This window comes from Ursus maritimus, unplaced genomic scaffold, assembly GCF_017311325.1.
Source record: "Ursus maritimus isolate PB19 unplaced genomic scaffold, ASM1731132v1 scaffold_1, whole genome shotgun sequence".
NCBI classification, from domain to species: Eukaryota; Metazoa; Chordata; class Mammalia; order Carnivora; family Ursidae; genus Ursus; species Ursus maritimus.
This window is the reverse complement of record NW_024423343.1, coordinates 64,600,784-64,623,410: the sequence shown is the minus strand read 5'-3', so window position 1 is coordinate 64,623,410 and position 22,627 is coordinate 64,600,784. Positions and strand designations below refer to the sequence as shown.

The window sequence follows — 22,627 nt, the reverse complement described above, 5'->3', positions numbered from 1 at the left end:
CACAAAAACTGCTTTTCAGAGCTTTTATTCTGTGGTACTCCTTGGTGAATCATGTATTAGGTTGTTATAAAGTGCATGTGAACTTTTATGTATACAAATGTCAGACCAAGTACAGGTTTCATTAATTATGTATATTTTAAACATCCATCAATTAAAAAAAAAACAGAGGCCAAGAAATTAAATATAATAAAAAATGAAATATTTATTCTTTTGGCTCAATAATGACGTAGCTCACCATTCTTTTTAGTAATAGCAATTCCCTGCATGCAGTTCATTAGTACACTACAAGTAAATAGTTTTGTAAAAGGTTAACATTAAACTTTTGGTCTGTGCAAAAAACAAAATTTATATTGTGTTAGGTAATTGCACAACTTTGCCACTTCGTTCATGGCTAAAAAGGACAGAGCCCATGTTATTTCTCTAATAGCTCTAGTGTAGCAAGAATTAAAAAAATAAGACTAGTCTGCATAAGCAAATACTACAAAAGTTTGAGTAAAAAAAAATTTCCATGAATAATGGGTAATATTGAGGCAACCATAGTTGGTAAAAAAATGATCTAAGTTTGCATGTTGACCAATGTATCTCCTATTGGAATGGTAGAAAATATATTATAACAAAGAAATCCACAAAACCCATTGTCTAACTTTTATTTTAGGAAATTATCCATTGAAAAGTCTTATGGATTCAAAAGTTTGGAGTTGTGATTAAAAATAAAAAGCAAAAGCATAAAGTAAAATAAATTGCCATGTCATCAACCTGAAAATAATTTTCTTATGTACAAAATGCAACAAATAAAATTGATCATATTTTTACATTATTTATATTTAAACAAGTTTTGGACATATTTTTAGCAAAATATGAAGTATAGGTTTTGACAATAGGCAGTACGCAGTGTGTTTTTTTGAAATATAGAGAGACACCATATGACACTCAAGTTGAATTAAAAATGCAAAAGTAAAGGTACTTCTAAGTAACTGCAAGCTATTCTGCTTGACATACTGGATAGAGCTGTTTGAATTCACTCTACCAACATGTGACTTCTTCTAACCAAGGCTTGTGAAGAATGGGTTGAGTAAAATAGAGCAGCATAGGCAATATTAACATGCATTAGTGATAGTCTTCAAACTATTTATGTTTAATGAATGGTACAGGATACATCCCTGTTGGAAGCTCGCAAAAGACACATACACTGTGGTACATATTTGATTTAATAGATGTTGTTTAGCAGAATATATATATATATTCCTGCCCAAACATGCACCACAGGATAAAATAACTATTTACATAACAGGGGGTGTTGAATTGACATAAAATGTCAGCTTTGCTGAGAGTAGAAGATGGCAAAGCAATACCGCAGCAAAAAGTGGGACAACTATTCTAAAGTGACACTTTAGATATACTTTTTCTAGATTTTTTTTCATTTTGTTTTTGGAAAGCATTTAACCAAATTAAATATAGAGCTCTGGAACTTAGAATAAAATTTGCACTTGCTGAAACAATATTTGCATAAAAATAATCCTTTAAAAATTAGAGAAGACTTTACAGGCACATAACTGTTCAGATATAAACAAATGTAACAGACTAAAACACTTTCAAAATTAAAGCCATCTAGAAAACGGAAGTACCTGAAATTATTGACATTAGAATATTTTTTTTCTGGTTTTGAGTGCGAATTTTATCTCTCAAAACACTTTTGCTAATTATTTGAGAGACTTATGGAGTAGGATCACAGGGCTCTTATATGTTTTTTCTCAACTTAAACTGCATTTACAAAAATAGTGACGTAGTATTATGAATAAACTATGAATTAGGGAGCAAGGAAATCCACTAGAACAAATTTTGTAAAAATATGGCAGATATGGAAGTTAAAAATAGAGTGGATGCAAGTACTGTACTAAAGGTGTTTGGTGTAGTTACAACGATCACTTTGCACAATTATCCCTACAGTCTAGATAGCCATTGAATTTCTCTTCAGCAGTGTCAGCTGGTAATGAAAACAGCAACCTCTTGTCAATCTTGTTGATACCCTGACTCACAGAGTTGTAGTGATGGAGAGGTCACTGTCTTGTTATAGGCACTGACCATGAGTATTTATTAAAACAGTCAGTTTGGCATAGACCTCCTCTGGGAGTCCAGTTGACACATAGACTTTACCATCGTAGGCTGTAAACAATTGATCACAAAGATAATTCTTTGTTTCTTTTTTACTTTTGATTTTCCCTGACCTCTTTCCCTTTGCTTTCTTTTTCTGGTTTGTCTTTCTCAAACTTTTCTTTGTCTGGCTTTGTTACACTGTCATAGGAAGGAGGAGATGTGGTAGAGGAACTTCCATCTGTTTTTTCTGGGGTGGAGTTTCCATTTAATTTGTCAATAATCATGTCTTCTTTGATAGGTAAGTCAATCCTTCCTTTAATTGCCTCTTTGTTATATTCACTTGATACCCTTTTTAACCTTTGTCTTAAAAGATAACATCTGAAATTACGCTGAATGATAGCAGCAGACACCTCCTCTTGTTTGCGTTTCAGAGTGGTTGTGATGGGCTCATAGGAGACTTTGGAGGGATTTGACGCCATGAACCGGTCTTCCATCTGTATTCGAAGGGCATCCATCTCTCCACTCTCACCCAAAACACGCTTTGTAAAGGCAAATAAAATGTCGAGGCAGTGGATCCGATCCCCACTGACCATGGGCAGGTCCATGGCAATGAGCTGGACTTTGTTTGGTTTGGCTATGAGAAGAGGAGGATCCAGGGCAGCTGCAAAATCAGAGAGCTTGGAGAACTCTATAAACTGGGTGGCATCGGGATCAAACTTCTCCCAGACCTCATAGAACATCTCAAAGTCATCCTCGCTCAGGGGCTCTGCACTTTCCTCAGTAGCAACACTGAAGTTCTCCAGGATGACAGCGATGTACATGTTCACCACGACCAGAAATGAGATGATGATATAACTGACAAAAAAGAAAATCCCGACAGAGGGGTTCCCGCAGTCCCCCTTAACTGAGCTTCCAGGGTGAATTGTGTCGGGATCACAGTCAGGGGGCGCACTGTTGAGAATAGGTGCTAGCAGTCCGTCCCAGCCAGCAGAGGTGGTAATTTGGAACAGGCAGATCATGCTGTTGCCAAAGGTCTCAAAGTTGAACATGTCATCAATTCCAGCTTCCTTTTTAACATAGGCAAAGTTGGACATTCCAAAGATGGCGTAGATGAACATGACCAGGAAGAGCAGGAGGCCGATGTTAAACAAGGCCGGAAGGGACATCATCAGAGCGAAGAGCAGCGTGCGGATCCCCTTGGCGCCTTTGATCAGACGCAAGATTCGGCCAATCCTGGCGAGCCGGATCACTCGGAACAGGGTAGGAGACACAAAGTACTTTTCTATCAGCTCAGCCAGAAACATGCCTATGGAAAAATATAGAAATCAACTAAACAGTGAATATTTTATGCTTATATGAATGCTTTATCTTTTCAAGGTTTATGAAAACAGCAAGATTGTTATGAGTATAAACTTTCACTAAATATTTGAGTCCCCTCCCTCATATTAGTAATTAAAGATTACAGAATTCTATTTAATGATGCTATAATGTTATAAAATTTGATTTTTGGAAAAACCAACAAATTAATCTCAGAGTGTCATAGCAATTTAAGATTATATACTCAGTTACTTTGAAGTTATCCCCACATGTGAAATATTCTGATTATAAACAAAGATTATTTCTGAAATTTCTAAATATATTGTTTTCTGTTTTTGAATACTGACATTCTTCAGTTAGAGGAAAATGAATTGTAGTGGTTAACTTTAGAATTACACATATTAACATTCTCAGATCTAATTTCCGTATTGCACAGCTGTCAGGCTTTGGGGAGCTTTACTTACAATGGTACTTCTCTGTAATTAAACTATTCTTACCTACAATGGAGAGAATCACCACCACAAAATCAAAAATGTTCCAGCCTATGGTGAAGTAGTAGTATCTGAGAGAGATGAGCTTTAGCACAAATTCTCCAGTGAACAGGATAATGAACACAAGGTTGATCCGGGACAAAACTAGAGTCATGTATTTGCTCTGATCATCAGTTTCCACCATCATGGTGACCATGTTGAGGCAGATAAGGATCATGATGCTGATATCAAAGACTTGTCTAGTTACAAAATCAAAGACCATTCCTTGGAATTTGTTCTAGAAAGAGAGGAGAGAGCAGGTTTATCTGCATATTTCATAAATAATGATCCAGTAAAATTGCAGGTGAAGTCCTTCCATATATGGCCATGAGCTATACACCCTTCACATTAGTCTAAACAATTCTTTGTGCTCCATTTCTCTTCACATTAAAATATGAGAAGGAAATGAAAAAAGTCATAAAATTGGTGGCAGTTGGCTGTTACTATGCGTGGGCTTTGCTTGATTTAAAAAAACTATGATACTTTTTACAAAAAAATTATGAAAACATAATGAGGATTTACCAAGTAGGTTGATACAGACAGACTTTTAGATGGGTGAATACCCTAATTCATTTATCAATACTTTAGGAATTTTGGTTTATATATTATATATATCTTTCCCTCCTTCAAAATATGTCAGTCATTATCTGTTTTATTCTACCTCTTCTAATGGCTTTATGATTTTGGGTACGATTTTTTGGGGGCCTCAGTTTCCTTATGCATCTAAGATAGATAAGTTAGAGTACAGCTCTATGAACGTAACATTATTATGTCTTTTCATATATTGTGAAGCTCTGCAGAGTATGTGTTCTGATTCTTTTTCTTTTTTTGTGTATTTCGTGAAACAAACTATTTTGATGGTGCCCTTTTCCTTCCTAAGAAGGTTGAGTATTTTCTAGTCATACGAAATGGAGAGAACAAATAGTATGGACGGAAGTGATGGGGTGAGATGGGAGTTTTCCAGACTCCATCTATTTAAATGGCAAGAGAGTGCCATATAACAAGATTGGGTACATTCCTGGAAGCAGTAGATGGCAGCNNNATGAAGGCTGCTTTGGAAACAGTTATTGGGAACCTCAAGTGGGATGTTTTCAATTGACAAGCTGTAAAGAGCATTACCTCCTTTTTAAGAACTTAGTAATTCTTATTGAGTGTGGCAGTTGTAAACGGTGTTAAACAATATCAACTTTTACAATTAGGGCATATTATACATTGGTGATATCACTCAGTATGTTCTCATCCAGAGCACTGCCAATTTCATCACATGGAAATAAGGCTTTAGAATATTAAAGAAGATGAGTAATTCTTACTGCTGGCCGAGGTATGGGCTTCTGAGGTTTCTTGGATCCAAGTTTCTTCATTGCATTGTAGTATTTTTTCTGTTCCTCTGTCATAAAGATGTCTTGACCTCCAAAGTAAAGATATAGTATAAAACTGGTTACAATCTCAACATGTGTTAAATAGTATGTGTACAAAAATATTTCTGAGTCTTTAGTCTTTTCTCAATTTTTAAATGGAAATTATCCCATTTCATATATATATATATGAATTATATATATATATATATATATTCTGCTTTCCTCATTTATGTGAAATTCTGAGTACTTTGTTATTATGTAAAACCTATAATCACATAGATCTCTGATTAGTACAGGATGCTAACTTGATTATATTATGTTTTAAAGGAGGCTCAGGGGTCTCAAATATATTTTTGTGAAAGAAAAAATGTTTTCTTAGTCCATTTCACTGTTTTCTTTCTTTTATTCAATAATTTTAAGTACTTCCCATATGCTAGAAAATGTAACTTATCAGAATTAAATAGATACATGAGACACAATATCTTGTTGTCACGTGGAGTAGGAAAATGAAAACAGTTGGAAAATGTATAAGAATATATAAAAAGGTATTGTAGAGATCAAAATAAACCCTAAAGACTCAGAAACAGGCTTTATATAGGAGGATACCCTTAAGCTAGGCCTTAACAGATGATTAGAGGTGTGCTAGGCAAAGCATTCCAGGAAAAGAAAATACCCTATATAAAGTCATGGAGGTACAAGAGCATGGCTTGTTCAGAAAGGGCAAAAAATCCATGTAGCTATGTGTGTAATGTGTTTTAGTCGTGATGTCAGATATAGACTGAGGAGTAGGGAAGTAGATAAAGAAATGTGGTGTGGGAGAAAATGAAGCTAGAAAACTGGGTGGAAATAATTCCTGAAATTCTCTGTAAGCAAGGGTAGAGCATTAGAGGAGGCCCACTGGATGCTTTGAAGCAGTGGTCCTATTTTTTTGTCGCAAAGACACTATAGCAGCTCTGCAGAGGACGAACCTAGAGAGGAGCAACCAACTAGAGGCTTAAACTCTGCAGCTGAACTGACTACACAGTGAACTGAAAAGAATATAAAAATGATCTAAGTCTGTGTTGACTATGCGTATCCTGATTATTCGGATGTACAGCAGACAGAACCTCAGAATGGGGAAAACTGAGAGCTGAGGAATACTTATCTTCTTTTTCTGTTGGTTGAAGTTATCTATGATTACACCAATGAATAGATTCAGAGTGAAGAATGACCCAAAGATGATAAAGATGACGAAGTATAAATACATATATAGATTTTCTTCATATACAGGCTGAAGTTTTACCTAAATAGTATTGAAAATATTAAATAATATTTAAAAACATAATAAATATTTCAACTAAGTTAACAATTTGGTGAGTGTTCTTACTTAATCTAGAGCTATTTTTGCTTTGCTCTGAGATACTGCAAAAAAAGTTCTTTTTTCAAAGTAGTATGATTTAAGATAATGAAAATTTGTAATTTTTATGCTTGTTCTTGAATCTGTTTTTCCATTGTGGCTTACCTGTACATTTTCTTTAGAGTAAATGATAGTGGTATAACAAGAAATATTTTGAACCTATTATTAGTCTTATAAATTTTTTTGCAGCATTTTAAGTTTGGGTCTGGAGATGTTGGTTCTTGAAGATATTACTTTAATAATAGAACATCAACTTCTAAGAGGAATGCAACATAAACAGATATGTTCTGAGGAATTTTTTTTTAATTCGTATTTTCAAAATTGAGTTTCCCTGAAACTTGCTTGCTGTTTTCATGATATTTTTGGAAGTTGCTTCACAAAATCTGATTTGTACTCTCCAGGGATAGGGAGAGGCAAGTTACTTTCTCATGAGCGATGTTCCTGATCTTGAGTCTCATTTATGGACCAGTTTGGTGTCTTCTGATCCATGCAGTTAGATATCCTTTCATAGTAGATATATGTATCAGACATATACGAACCAAAATATCATCTTATTGAAGTACATTAGCTTAAGAGGATCATTTCTGTAATTATTAATGTTCTGATTGCATCTAGTATAAAATTCTTGGTCATTCACTTAAATTATTACAAATGTTCACTACAGAAAATCTTTTAACTGTAAGTAGTATTTGAGTGATACTTACATCTCGTGAATCAACAGCTGCATACATAATATCCATCCAGCCTTTAAATGTGGCCTGTGAAAAATACATATTTGAATTCTACATAAAAAATTAATCCAAGAATATGGCATTTTACCGTACTACAAGTAAGTTTTTGTATGATATCATAAAATTCTGTGTCAAGAGATTGAAATTAATTGAATGAAAAATTGAATTGAAGTAGAATATGATTGTATTTTGAGTCTGGAATTCATTTTCTTTGTTTCTCTTGGAAGATATTAATTTTTTTCTACACAAAAATTTAACTGGAGGCTTGACTCATAAAATACCCATCTTAGTCTCAAATTCTTTCTATATCAAAATATAAGTTCTGTGATTCAAACCTATGGTGTGTTTAAACACAACTCAGTTGTTTTCATTAGTGAATTACTGATTACTTAATATGTGGTCAATTAAGTCAAAATTATTAAACATTATGCATTTTGAAATCTACTCCATAAGATTTGTATTTCTGCAAATAGTAGAAGCATACTCCTTAGATGTTGGCACAATAAATTTCCCGGCTAATAATTTATACATTTAATTCATCACTAAAATATGTATATTGTTATTTTAACATATAAAATTCCTCCTTTGGCAAGGATTGCTAAGGAAAGCTAAAAACAGTAATAGTGCAATAGCACTCAATAATATAATAAGAAAAAACCAGGAAGCAGGAATATATGACCATATTAAAACATACTAAAAGCTCAATACTGAGGAAATACATATTAAAATAACTGTAAAACATCTTGAAGTCAAGTTAAGCTAATAGTATAGGTGTTATCATCAACTACTTTTGTACTGTCAGGTATTAGTTATTCAAACGAAGGACATCACAGAAATGATCTTTTGTGAAACATTTTGAAAACGTTTCCAGATCTCATACAGTGGCAACCTACCACTTGAAGCAATGCAAGATAGCCAGCACCAACATTATCAAAATTTACTTTGACATTTTTCCATCGAGCTTGCTTGCCAAGAGCCTGACAGTCGCTCAAATTGTTGACTTCACTGACTTCAAACATGTTACCCGTTGTCGTGTTAACACAGTGGTAGAACTTGCCAGCAAACAGATTCACACCCATAATGCTAAAGATCAGCCAGAAGATGAGACACACCAAGAGTACATTCATGATAGAGGGAATTGCTCCAACAAGAGCATTCACAACAACCTAGAAGAGAAATGAGGATAAGGCTGCTTACAAATCACTAAAATGAAAACCATTCCTTTCATTTATTTATTTAATACTAAAATGGGTGTGAAAAGAGTTAAATAAAAATCTAGGTGGATACGTTGTTTTTTGTTATATTTTCTAGGACATATTTGATAAGGGAAAACAAACAGTGACACAACTAAAGAGCTAAAGGATTTAAGGAAAGCAAAATATGCCAAAGTGTGAAAAGAAATAAAAACCTGATATAGTAAGATGGAGTCAGAAAATGTTTGTATGCTGGGGAGAAAAGAAAAAAAAGGCATTAAATAGCAACAGAAGAAATAATCATCATTCAGCAATACATTTTAATTTTCAAGAGTGTTAATGAGTGGTTGATGATTTGAAAACATGGTTAAACAAACCCTTTGCAAATAAAGTATTAATAATGCCTTAAATCTGCCTCCTTAGATCAAGTCAACTTTTTATGACTATGAAGAATAGGGTTAAGAATTTACAAGGTTCTTTTTTTCTCTATTGGTAAATCCCAGTTTAAGAAAGTTTATTAAATGAGATGTAATTTATCTCTGGACATAAAAATACCCAATACATCCTCATTATTATTCTAAATCTCTCAGATGTTCACTTTGGGGTACATGTTACTTCATCAACCTAAGCTGATCTGTTTCTTGAAGGAGAAATTAAGTTACCTATCCTCTCACTAAATTCAAAAGCTTAAGCTGTATTTTGAAATCCCTAGGGAGGTTGACAGTATTTTTTCTTATCTAATTTAATCTGATTCATATTGGACCATTTGTTAAGCATTTAACATGAATGAAACTATTAAATGAAACTACTGTTTTATTTTAAAATAATGTAAATTTTATGTTAGAAATCAACACCAAAAATTTTTAAATTGACATCAAAACCTGAAATCCAAAATCATAAAAATTTCATATGCTACTTGAATTGTATTTCTTTTAGAAATTAAGTTATATATATTATACTTGCCATGTTTCTTTGCTACTAAAATTTGTGTAAAATGACCTCCACAAATTTTCTTATTAAATAACTGCATGATACATTTTACCATATTTCATAGCTGGAACATTAATTCTGTCATATGATTGAATTAAAAATGCAAAACTGAATATGTTTTCAGATTAGAGCAAATATATAAGTTTCTTATTTTGTTCATTACTATCTTCCCTCAGAAAGGAATTGTTAATGTGAAACCATGCAAGCAAATGAGAGCTTAAGTAGTGTCAGTAATGGCAAAGATTGGTTTGAGATTGTATAATAATTTTTATGAATTTTGTCTTGTGACTTTTTTTTATCAAGTAGCACTGAAATGAAATTAGAATGTAAAACCAAATATTTCTTTGCTTATAGTGCTTCTGGGAAGCCTGGAGAATGGTTTCATTCTCCCTGATGAGTGAATCTCGAAGTCAAGGCTGAAGTGTTTTTATTGCTCTAAACAAACCTCCCAACATAAAAGCCTTACGGCCAGGGAAACATTCAATATCCATGTGCATTTGCATGCTGGATTAAACAAACCTGGCCTTTGCTAAATAGTACTTTGAGGGATGCGACAAGAGGTTGTGTATCTAAATAAGTGTGTACTTTATGTGTAGATGCATAAAATACGCACTAAAGAAGAGAGCTGAAAAGGAAAATACACATGCTGTGGAAAAAGTGAACCTCATTCAGAATGCTCACTTAAAAGGGTGATCTTTAAAACAAACCCCAGGGGTTGCCTGAAATGCCTAGTTAATTTTTCTAACCCCTTATTTTGGTCACTTAGGATGTATAGATTTTATCAGAGGCTACAGTTTAGAGTTGTTTTCTTGTACAATGAGTATTTTTGTTACTGATATTAATTGAAGAAGTAAAGCACACAAAACCATTTACCTTTCATTCATTACCAGTGATTTTTGAGGAATCAAACTGCCTCTTGGGAGGAAGAAAAACCCCTACTAGGTTGAATGTCATAGTAAAAAAATCATCTAAATATGTATAAGTGATGAAAAGAAATAAATGGCAGCACGTGTTTTTTTGGATGTTGTGGAAACATCCTTGAACTATCATCAGAAGACTTGGATTCCAGTCCTAGTTCTGCCACAAACAATTTCTGAGGACCCATTGAAATAAACATCAGTTTCAGGCAGCTGGCCTTAGTGATAGCTAAGATTCCTGCTCTGAAATTCTGTAATTCTATGAAGTAAATATCAGAGGAGTGTGGTACCCCTCTGTATCTAAGTCATTACCTACATTTAATTCTGATATGAATTGTCAGAGAGCTTTTATTCTTCTTACCCTCATGCCTTCAAACCGGGACAAAGCTCTTAGAGGTCTTAAAGCTCTCAGTGTCCGTAGAGATTTAATGGCACCAAGTTCTGAATAGCCGAGAGCATTGGCTACCAAGCTAACCAAAGAAACCTACAAAAAGAAAAGATATTAATAGTTCACCTGGAAATAAACTGCTAACTAAAAGCATAGGATGTGGTGTCTATTCTTTAGTACCAACTAAATAAAATTCAGACATATCTTGGCAGCCATCATCTTCCACATAGTGGGTTCATCTTATATTGCCAGCCTCATGTCATGTTGTTGCTTTTCTTACCAATGAAAACAATCTTTGCCCATTTCTATAAACATGTAAACCCTTCCAGTTAGATATTTAACCCCCTGGGGCCCCTTTCAACCTGTGCATATATCACTGATGATTCAGGATTTGGTTCAAAAGCCAGATCATCCATGGATCTGTGCTTAATGTCATTGATTGGAAATCATGTTTCTCTCCTGAACTTATGTAGTATCTTGGTTATGTGTACTGGAGGCATTTCCCATTTAATAGAATCAATTGATTAGATATCTTCTTTCCCCGTTCCAGGTCACATAAACTTTTAATGGGCTGTGATGAAACATTCTTCTCTTACTGTGCCTAATACTGCCTGGTTAAAATGCTTTAGTCAATATGTGTTGGATAAATAAATAACGGAATAATTTTTTTATCAGACCATGTAGTTTCATAATAACGAAGAAATGTTTATCCAAACTTCTGGACTTATAATTCATAGTGAGAATACATCTTCTGATATTTACACATATACTAAATTTTACTTAAATATATGAAAGGTTAAAGAAGACATGCCCTTTTTTGAGAGAAAGAGACTTTATTTGCTTAGATTTTCTTTCAATATAACAAGATTTATTGAACATTTACTATATGCAAGGTTCTAAGTGCCTTATGCATATAAATCTTAAGAAGTAGGTACTATTACTATTGCCTTTTCACTGGTGAGGGAGTTGAGCCCCACTCCCACTCCCTCTCCCCACCCCAAGAAAAGGGATGCATAGTAATAAGAGGTGGAGTTGGGTGGGTCTTGAACCCAAGTGATCTGACTTCAAAACCATATCTTAACCTTTTGCATACATTATCAAAATTTTATTCCTCATCTGAGCCATGAAACACAGAAAATGGTTTGAGTGACTATCTTTTCAGTTCTCGCAAGGACTGTACAAAGATAGTACTTTCCTTGCTGCATAGGGAGGAGTTAATTCATTATATCTACTGGATGGTTTAAAGGCATTGGAGCTTAATTTCTTTCAAGAAGGGCTGTTGAAAATGGATCTAAATGAATCCTTCCAAGAGTCTTATGAGGTAGGATGGAAACTGATCTGCCCAAGAACACATGGTTTAAAGGGTGACACAAAAACTAGAACTGAAGCTGTAAAGGCAAAGGGAGCCACTCTTCCCTCGTTGTTTAATTTAGCATACATCTCAGAGAATTTAACAGAAAAATAAGTGACTAGTGGCAGGATAATTTATTGAGTTATTCATTTCTGTCTACCATTCGCTGCTACAGAAGACTGGAAAGACGGGAAAGGTTATTAGAGAACATGCGGGCTTCTATGTTCTGGGCTCCTTTGCCTCGGAAGCATTAACAGCTTCTTTAGGCTTCTGGAGCTCCTGTCTGAAGACTTCCCTCATGCTCTCCTAGTCCTTTATTTGAGAACTGGGCATTTAAAGGGAAGTGCTGCAAATTCCTCACAACCTAAAGTAAGGAAGCTTATGGTTTGAAAAGAAAAGACAGGCAATGGCCAGAATCAGAGAGTACTGGATGGATAGGAAATTTGGGATTCAAAGGCTGGGAGACACCACTTGCATATAACCACCCCACAGTGGGGTGACTCTGTGAATTCCTAGAGAAGTGGGGCATTAGTGAACTGAGCTTCTTATTTTAATAGACCTCATTCTAATTTGTGTAGGACAAAAACTAATTTATTGAATTAACTAATGCAAAAAACTTAATATGGCTTAAAGGCAATTTTGAAATAAATAATTTTAAAGATTTGCAATGTACTTAAAATTTGAAGATACCAACACATATTGGTAGTGTGCTTTTTTACTTATTTTCTCTGTCTGAGAGTGGTCAAATGACTAGTCTAAAAAAGGTAGCAACGGACATAACTAGAATTTATGTCTTCTGTTTTCTAGTCCAGTGTGTTTTCCACCTCAGCAAACATGTCCCCAACCTTTCACCATCTAGTATTTTTATCCTCATTTCTTATGTGTTCAACATAAGAGGCTCTCTTGCTAATGTGTGCAAAGTGTAACAGAAATGCTTTAACAAAAACTGATTTTTTAGTATAAATTTATATGAGTCTAGGTGCCTCACAGTACAGCAAATATAGAAAACTGTCCCTGTTAGAAGTTTCAGGAGGCTGGTTTGGTTGTCATCCAGACCTTTCTGCATTCCTATGGCAGCAAGACTGAGAAAGAGAAATAGTGCAGGAGGGATTTGATGGTTCTGAAGAAGACCTTAGGAGTTCTGTGATTGCTTAACAAACCACATAATACGAATGTATTTCTCTTTAAAATGGCTAAACATAATTTTTTTAAGCTCAGTATGAGCAAGTTGAGATAAAAAACATATAATCACTTCCATGCATTCCAATGATACATTTCAGTCCAAACACTTGCATAATTTTTGATGGCAAAATCTAGAAGCATTCTCATTGAAATGGGCTAAAAGAATATGCCCACTACCAACGTTATTTTTTTTTAACATTTTCTGGAAAAAGAAATAAGAGCTGTATGAATTTGAAAAGTAGAATTCATTATTTGCAGATATGTTTTTGTTGACCTCAAAAAAAAAAAAACCCAAGAGAATAAAGTGAAAAACTATTATAAGCAATACTATAATTATTTTAGGTGCTAGCTGATATATTTTTTCATATATTTTTTAAAAAGTTATATAGGAGTCTTTTGGAACTACATAAACTTTAAAATATTAGCATGAAAAAGTGTAACTTAAAATATTATTTTAAGAAGAATGGAGAGGACTGATCCCATCAGATATTAAAACCAATTATAAATCTGCAATAATTAAAGCTGTCATATTAGTAGACAAAGAAATGAATGAAACAAAATAAAGTCCAAATTAGACCTAAGACATGCTGAGATTTAGCATGTAGATAAGGGTAGCATTTCAAATGAGAGGTGAAAAAAATAAATGAGAAACAATTTTGAGGAAATTAATATTGGGTCCTAACCTCACACCTTACACCAACATAAATTTCAGACTGATAAAAAATTAAAATATAAAAATAAAGAAACACAAAACTTAAACTATAAAACTGGGGAAAAACATAGAAAAATGTTTTAATAATCTTGATATGAAAGGGTTTTCAGAAGCATAAACAAACCAAGAAGGGGAAAAAAATAGGACTGGTAAGTTTGACCAAATCAATGTGAAACATTTCTTCATGACAAAAAAACAAAGCCAAGAAACAAAAACCCAAATAGGAAAAACAATCATATCACATGTGACAAAATAGCTTATTTTAAAATTTTATTTGTTTACCTCTTTACTGTTTGTTCCTGCCTCCCACAAGGTGCAAGCTCTAACAGGGCTTGGTCTGTTCATGTTCATACCTCTTTTGTTTAAAATGGCATATGGCCCTTTTTAGGTGCTCAACACATTTACTGAATAAATGAATGAATGTTAGGAGGTTGGATAGATAGCCCACTGCAGTCTACTTTTACTTTTAGGTAAGGAATTGAAGAGATTACATTTTTTACACAGACAAATTTTTCAAGGTTTGAAAGCATATTCTTTCTGGTTTGAAGTACTTTACTTACACCTCAGATTTTTTTTTTTTTTTGTAAGCTTTCTATAGCTTTTTAGTTTCTTTACATCAATATACCTGATGAACTGGTGAAGCTCTTTTAAGTATGTTTTACTTGTACTTTCAAAAACAGTTTTATCTCTACATTTACCGAGGTTATATTAATCCACATATTTCCATCCTGGCTTAGTAAAGAATAGATCCATTTAAGAGACCATAACTTGTCCCAAAGTAGAAGGTTTTAATTACCCAGTTTCAGCCTACTAATTGAGACTAAGAGGGAAGTAATTTTTTTTTTGGCACATTCTTTGAAATTAAATTTATTCATTTAGACATTATTCAATGGATACTTAAGTATCTATAGTAGATGTCTCTAAGGATATAAACAGGATACAAAACCCCTGCTCTTGAGAGATTTTTGCATCTTACTCATATTTTATATATATATATACATATATATATACACACACACATATATATATAAAATACTTGAAGTACAAGGTAGTATTTCAGTAAATGTAAAATTTTTAGTAACTGTAAATATTTCAGTAAATTTCAGAATTCTCTGGAGAAGTTCTATCACATTTGTAAATGATCTTCATGCATGACAAAATCTTTCTGAACCAGAGAGGATTCTTCAATGTATTCAGTGTTCCATCATTTCAGTGAAAAGCTGGAGATTATAAATGCTAAATCCCAAAGCCAGTATGAAAATATAGTATTACATTTATAACAGTTAGGAAACCCCTGGAGTAAAGAAGAACTGAATTGAGAATTAGGAAATTTGGACACTAATCTCAGCTTTGTTACTAAGTAGTTGTATTATCTTAGGAAAATAATTTAAACTGAGGCTTCAGTTTCCTAATGTCTAGAATAAAGCGTAGATGCTCTTTGAAGCTCGTTCCAGCTGCAGATTATAAGAATATTAAGTGTCCCTTTATGGATAGCTTTTCAGGATAACATTAAAATTCACCTCTATTATCCATTAAAAGCTAACCATGGAAATTGGAAATCATTTCTGGTCTATGAAAGTGACTTGGTAGAAGATTTCTTATCAACTCAAAGGGTTAAACACATTTTGGTTATAGACTCTAAGTATGTATGTGTGTGAGAAAGGGGAGTAGAATTTATATAGGCCCTTACTTATCAAAATGATAAAAAGAATGAATGTACACATACAGCAATTATTGATTCTTATTGGCAAGTGTTAGAGCTAAAAATAAAGTGCTTTATGATTGTTAGGGAACAGCTAGAGATAGTGCTTAAAGTACCTTGTTTTGTTGGGAGGCTGTGAAGCCTTGTGCAATGGAATATCACAGACTACAAAGAACCAGATGACTGTCATTTTGCCCCAGTGCTTCTTCATTGCTTGGAATAAGAAAATAAGCTGCAAGTCAGACAGATCCTATAATTGGTAATGTTTTTATGACTACTTACCCCAGGGTAATCAGATTCAGAGCAGGGCTCCTACACCTAACTCTGCATGGTAAATTTCTGCATAGCTACTGGGATATATCTAACTACTGATTTAAGAATGGAAATATATTTTATTGTCTCTGGGGGTATGTGGCCAAATGAATACAGTAAGTGGGATATTTTTACATTTTTTAGTAACAGGTAATCTAGTAAGGGATTAAAACACAATCTCACAATTCCTGGCCGAAAGTCTGTCTTTTTTTTTTTTTTTTTTTTAGATTTTATTTATTTATTTATTTGAGAGATAGCAACAGAGGTACAAGAGAGAGCACAAGCTGGGAGAGGGAGAAGCAGGCTTCCCACTGAGCAGGGAGCCTGATGCAGAACTTGATCTTAGGACCCCAGGGTCACGACCTGAGCCAAAGGCAGATGCTTAGCCAACTGAGCCATCCAGGAGCCCCAAATCTGTCTTGATTTTTATCTCCTGTAGTTGTTTTTTTAAATGTAAATGTTAATAAGCTAAGTGCTTAGATCTGTCAACAGATTTTTAGTTATTCCCTACCTTGAGGTCCTTAACTTTCAGAAAAAGAACTGTCTGCTTGTGGCATAGAACACTCTCTGTGTTTTCCTTCCTTACCACTGTCCACATTTTTGGGACCTCTTCTACTGTTTCCCATGAAACTTTCCTAATTTTTACATTTATTGTAGGCTGTTTTTTTTTTAACTGCATAGTTGTGTCAGCATTAGTGAAACTAGGTTCTCAAAATCAAGGTTTTAATCACAGGAATATATGAAATGTCAAATGTGCCTCTTTAAAAAATAGTTTCATAAAAATCACTCAGGATACTTACATCGACAATCAAGAAATCTAGCCAGCACCAGGCATTGGTGAAATATGTTTGAAATCCATAAGCTACCCATTTGAGGAGCATTTCCAGAATGAATATGTAAGTGAAGACCTTGTCAGCATATTCTAGCATGGTTTTGATAGTCTTTCGCTGTTCGATGTATATATCTTCAAAAGCCTGTGAATCAAGAATGCTTTTATTTTACCTGAATGGCTTGCCTCCCCCAAATACTTGATAAAATTGCTTAGTATAATATTGGTCACAAAGCAGTAATTTGATAAATAGTGGCTAATATCTCACAAACATCAGACAAAAGCTAAAGACTAAAACTAACAGAAAATGTTGGCAAGGAAATGTCAATATCTTTACTGATTTAGTATGTTTGTTCTTTCCTGCCTCTCACCCCAAAATCTCTATCTCAATTACTGCTATAAAGACATGCTTTTAGAGAAGTAATATGAACTCAGGAAATAACTAGAAGTTCTGTTAATGAGGGATAGGCTTGGCCTAGTCCAACATTACTTTCAGTGATTCCCTGACTGATCTGGCTTATTTTGAAAGAATAAATTGATTATACATAAAGAAAACAAAATACACTTTTAGTTCATAAATGTTAATATAATTATTAGGGTGAACTGGATGGTATTTGACATGGAAGTTAACATAGTTACAGAATGTCTCTGTAAATGGTTGTCTCAGTGAGGAAAACATCTATTAGATAAACACCAGATGAGAAATTCCATCTGGCTGTTCATAGTTCTGATTTATTATGTACTGATTTTGCACAGTTAAACCCTGGGTGCCACGTTCTGCCAGGCATAGATATGCCTCCTCTTTTGCTTCTTAAACTCAATGTGTGTTTGTGGTATTTTCAGAAAAAAAGCTATTTCACTAGAATCTGACTCTTACCATTTTGCGTTTCACTTACCAAAGCACCACTGCTGAGAAGAATCATGAAGACAATGAAAGTCTCAAACCAGTTGTGTTCAACAATGCTATAGCAGGTTTTCCGAAGATTCCACCAGACCTTTCCTTTGCCTTCTTCTATACTTACTTGACAGAATGGAAACTTTTTAATACATCCTAAAATATAGCATTAAATATAAGAAATTAGAGAAAAATGTATTTTGTACAACATATGGATTCAACAGTCGCTCACCACAGTAAGTGTAGTCACCATCTGTCACAAAGTTATTGCAGTATTACTGACTGTATTCTCTTTCATCTCTATGACTGACATCTTATAACTGGAAGTTTGTACCTGTTAATTCCCTTTATCTATTTTGCCCATCACCCTACCAACCTTCTTTGCTTTCCCACCCACCTCCCCCCTTCCTAGAAAATATATCTTAATCTTTAATCTAGGAAAAAATAAACTTTGTTGCTTTCTCCCCATGCCAATCTCAGATCATCATTTACGGGGTAACTGACTACTTCATTCCTTAGTTATCTTCAGCATCCCTTCTATACAATGAGTCATTCTCAGAGGCATATATTTAGCTAGGAACCTAAAATTCAAGGAATTACTTTATCTAGAGTTGTATGAGTATAAATAGTTTCATTTTTAACACTAGTTAGAATGCGTCTTTGCCTCAAGGCCATTGAAATAGGGTCCAAGAACACCTCTCAGGTTTGGGGAAAAGCTCATGTTCAAATAATTTAATTTTTTGACGTGATCCTGAATTTTTCTACTTCCTTCTTTTCACGCACAGGAAAGCTCCGTCTTCCTAGGTATCAGCAACTGTCAGTTTTCCCAAGCTAATTTATTTTCAGCCTCAGTGCTTTTCTTAGTTACACCTATGACTCATCTTGTTAGTCAGTATCGCTGTTCCTTTGTCCTCCCCCTCCTAGTTTTCATATTATTTCTCATTTCCATCCATTCTTTGCTCTAACTCTCTGAGCTACTACTATTGGATTAAATCCAATCACATTGAATCAGCAAATCTTTATTGATTTGTGTGCAAGACACTGTACTGATCGTTGTGAGAACAACTACTGTTTTGCCTGTCAAGGCTCTACAATATATCAGCATCCCCAAACAGCTCTAATCACAGCACAAATTAACCACATTTGAAACTGTGAGGGATGGGGTGTAATTATTGCAGCATCTATAAATCAAATCACAACATTGCCAATGAGGTCTGAAGGGATTGCAGTCAGTATCAATGAGATGACATTCCAGAATGCCATTTATCTCATAGGGTTAGCTTCTCCACATTCTGGAGGATAAAGAAAACAACAACAAAAAAGACATGTCAGATCATCTTAATTGTCCAGGCACAGTGACTGCTATAATATAATTTGGAAATATAGATAAATTAACTTTTCAGAAGAAAAGAGAAAAACGGAGATAAACATGCCTTTACCATTTCTTTGAAATAGTTCTTTCAAGTGAGGTATTTTCAGTCACTGTAAGAAAAGAGGGTAGATTGCATTATAAGCATGCTAGAGCTTGTTTACCTTCAGTAAAGCAAGCTTCCGGTTTAAGGTCTTCCTCAGGTTCAATTTCAGCTTGTTCACCTTCTCGGGGTGGAGCAACATCAACTGTGCTTCCTTCAGATGAGCTGGTTGCATTTAATTTCTAGAAAGAAAACCCCATTGCAAATTGTGATTTTTCTCCCCTTTTATTTAGCTAATTTGTCATAGTGTGAAAAAATGATAGTGATCACATTTGACTCTATTAACATTGCTGATAAATTATGTACTAATAATTTAACATAATTAATGTCCTAATATTTAAAACAATGAAACTACTGACCTGATTCAGACAGAAAAAGTTTAGACAGCATTCAATGTGGGTGATTTGGGAAGGATGAATTGTACTGGTTAATTTGTTTTATGATCTCTATTTGTATATGGATGTCATATGAAATAGTTTAATAAATTAATTCTCAGGCCAAATAAAAAATAGTTTGATAAAAGTTTGGTATGCTGACATTCACTACTGATTATATTAATTAAAATGCATCAAATTAAATTGTAATTTCCACCTCTTACGATGGAATTTTTCAGAGCAAAGGCCATTACCAGTTGTGTCTAACTACTGTCCATGTTTCTATAATTTTAGAAAGGAAAAGCAGCACATTAACATTAGTCACAGTCATTATATTTCAACTTTGAGCTATATTTTTCCTCTGGCTTACATAATCTTCTTACTTTACTAGCAGAAAAATGATAGATCTCTCTCTATCTCTTTGAACTGCTTAAATGAGTTCAATACTTGCCAAAGAATTCTAAATGAAATGGAAATTTCTTCATAAATGGCATTGGGTAGAATCTGTATAGACTTTTATTAGGAGCACATTCTGAATTCATCATGTTATCAGGCTGTGAATTTTTCCTTTAAATAAATCATTGTGACATGGTTAGGAAGAGCCACTTTAATGTTACAAGAATAAATATATAAGTACTTTGAGATCACTTGGGAAAACATTTGCAGTGTTTTATGAAAACAGATGCAAAGACATGACATACAACACAACCTGGCCAATGTAAAGCTTTTAGGATGAAAAAACAGCACATGGACTTGGTAATGGTTTCTAAGCCCCCATTAACTTTAGTAGCTAAGTGGTAGGGGTCACTCTGCCCTAGCGTTCTGAAAGAGTTAATGTGTTACTGAAAAATCCCCAAATGACTCCCTAAACATTGGTCATATTGGAGAAAATTTAGCTCATGATTCCTGATTTACTGAAATCATAACACAAATGTAGTTTAATATTTTATAATGTGAACTAGTTGTAAAGTACTATCCAGATGGTATTTTCTCTGATGTTACTCTGAAGGTGAGGTTAATCATGTCCAACTAAATATATTATGAAAATTAAATATATTATGAAAAATAATTTAAATCAAAGCATAATTCTATTTAATAAAATACTCCTAGTCTGGAGTATGCTAACGAGAGAAGCTAGGCCATCGTTTTTGGCTGATGGTTCTTAGGATCATTATAGTGCAAGAGTTTTTACCATTAAATTCCTCTATTTTTTGGAGAGGTGAGAAAGGCCAAGACATATTTTCTTCCCCCAGGATTTTTCTGCTTCTTATAACCAGAATACCTTTATTCTTTTAAGAAAATCCCAGGAAAGCTATTGCTGATTAGAACTGTAACAGCTTCTGATATAATGAATTAAAAACCGAATAGCTGTTTGAACTCAACAACTAACTCTTCCCTTCCAATTTCACTGGTGGTTGATGGGTTGAACCCTATGACATTGGATGAGTGGCAGCAATAATATCCACAGTGTAAATAAATCCAATAAGAAACCAAATTATTTTGAGGTTAGTTATAAAAAGCTTCATGTTTCTTCGCCTGTTGGTCAAACCAAGTTGGATAATTTCTTCTGAGTCTAGTCATGGTCCACCTCCTCCATGAAGCCTTTCTTTCTTGCATGATTTCTCCATGCTAAATTTTATAGAATGTTAGCCATTATACTTGTTTTGCTTGATCTGATAGTCTCATTAATATATGTAAATTATATATGTACATAAAATTATACATAGGTACAAATTATTTATGTACATAAACAAAAACATATATACCAAAAATACACGCACACATACATATACCAAAAGACCCAAGCATAGAATAGACACTAAATAGTTATATCAAATTTATAGAGAGCCAATAAATGAACGATTGATTGCATTTTGAATTACTTTTATAGACAGAATTATGTTTAGATAATTTCATCTCTCTACTTTGTTATATAATTCAATAATGACCTTGACAGAAGTTTATTTAGTTGTATTAGAAAATACATTTTTAATGAATAGGAATTATTTAGTTAATAATATTTTAGCTGTAGAAACACATGGTATTACAAAATGTTTTTCTAAAATATTGGCAGACACTCAATAAGGAAATATGAGTGAAGAAAGTAATCAGTATATGTGTATATACACACAAATACACGTATATTTTTCCATTTGAAAACTCTAGAAAACACACTGTTCTCATTTTACCACTATTAATATAATGTGAAATGTTCAATTTTTTGTATTATAAATTTCTGCCATATACTCTACAGGTGTCTTATATTTAAATACAAATACTTACTTAAAACAAACCCAAATGGCACAAGTAATGGTAGCCACTAATCTGGATGACAACTGAATCTACTCTTTACCAAGTACTGACCCCGGATGTATTTTTGTTATTAGTACTCTCTTCAGATATAAATATTTTTGTGAATGTGGTTAACATGTTTGGATGTAAATACTTTCAATTTTCTAAATAGCTGTGGAGGTTATGCTTTTATATATTGTAAAGATTGTAAAGTAGAGGGACAGTAGTGAGTTCGTTTGCCTCTGTCTGCATGGTATTATGAGCCATAACATGTATTGTAAAAACAGATACCCCGACCCCCTGCCAAAACTCCGCATGTATTCTGCTCTTTCAAATGAGCAGAACCCATTTTACATGGAGAATTATTTCACTGTTATTCAGGAGTTTTTCTGATTATAAGGATAAGCTTTTTAAACTTATACTCTGGAAAGCTTCTTAAGGAATGTTCAGAGTCTCTTAGACCTCCATGCACCAAAGCTTAAAAGATAGTTGGTAGGCTAGGGTTTATTTCATTAAGAAGTGTTTTGTGGGAGCCTCCTTTCCCTGTGGAGGTTGACATAAAGTTAATTCTTCTTAACTTGGAGAATCAGGC

The 22,627-nt window shown here is 33.8% G+C and overlaps 1 protein-coding gene across 13 annotated transcripts in view; it reads right to left on the bottom strand.

Moving 5' to 3' along the window:
* Positions 1-756: 756 nt before the first annotated feature.
* LOC103659876 (sodium channel protein type 3 subunit alpha) overlaps positions 757-22,627 on the bottom strand; it is a 78,870-nt gene continuing 56,999 nt past the window's right edge. For 9 of the 13 annotated variants that reach the window (XM_040644404.1, XM_008687494.2, XM_040644428.1 and 6 more), the window contains exons 17-26: positions 19,431-19,551; positions 17,899-18,053; positions 16,974-17,147; positions 10,888-11,010; positions 8,320-8,592; positions 7,400-7,453; positions 6,444-6,581; positions 5,252-5,356; positions 3,909-4,179; positions 757-3,400 (exon numbers count right to left, since the gene is read on the bottom strand). In XM_040644404.1, coding sequence (XP_040500338.1) covers positions 2,205-3,400; positions 3,909-4,179; positions 5,252-5,356; positions 6,444-6,581; positions 7,400-7,453; positions 8,320-8,592; positions 10,888-11,010; positions 16,974-17,147; positions 17,899-18,053; positions 19,431-19,551 — 2,610 coding nt within the window. In that variant the 3' untranslated portion in view covers positions 757-2,204. The remainder of the gene's footprint in view (positions 3,401-3,908; positions 4,180-5,251; positions 5,357-6,443; positions 6,582-7,399; positions 7,454-8,319; positions 8,593-10,887; positions 11,011-16,973; positions 17,148-17,898; positions 18,054-19,430; positions 19,552-22,627) is intronic. The other 4 variants (XM_040644419.1, XM_040644415.1, XM_040644439.1 and 1 more) reach the window with 2 other exon arrangements.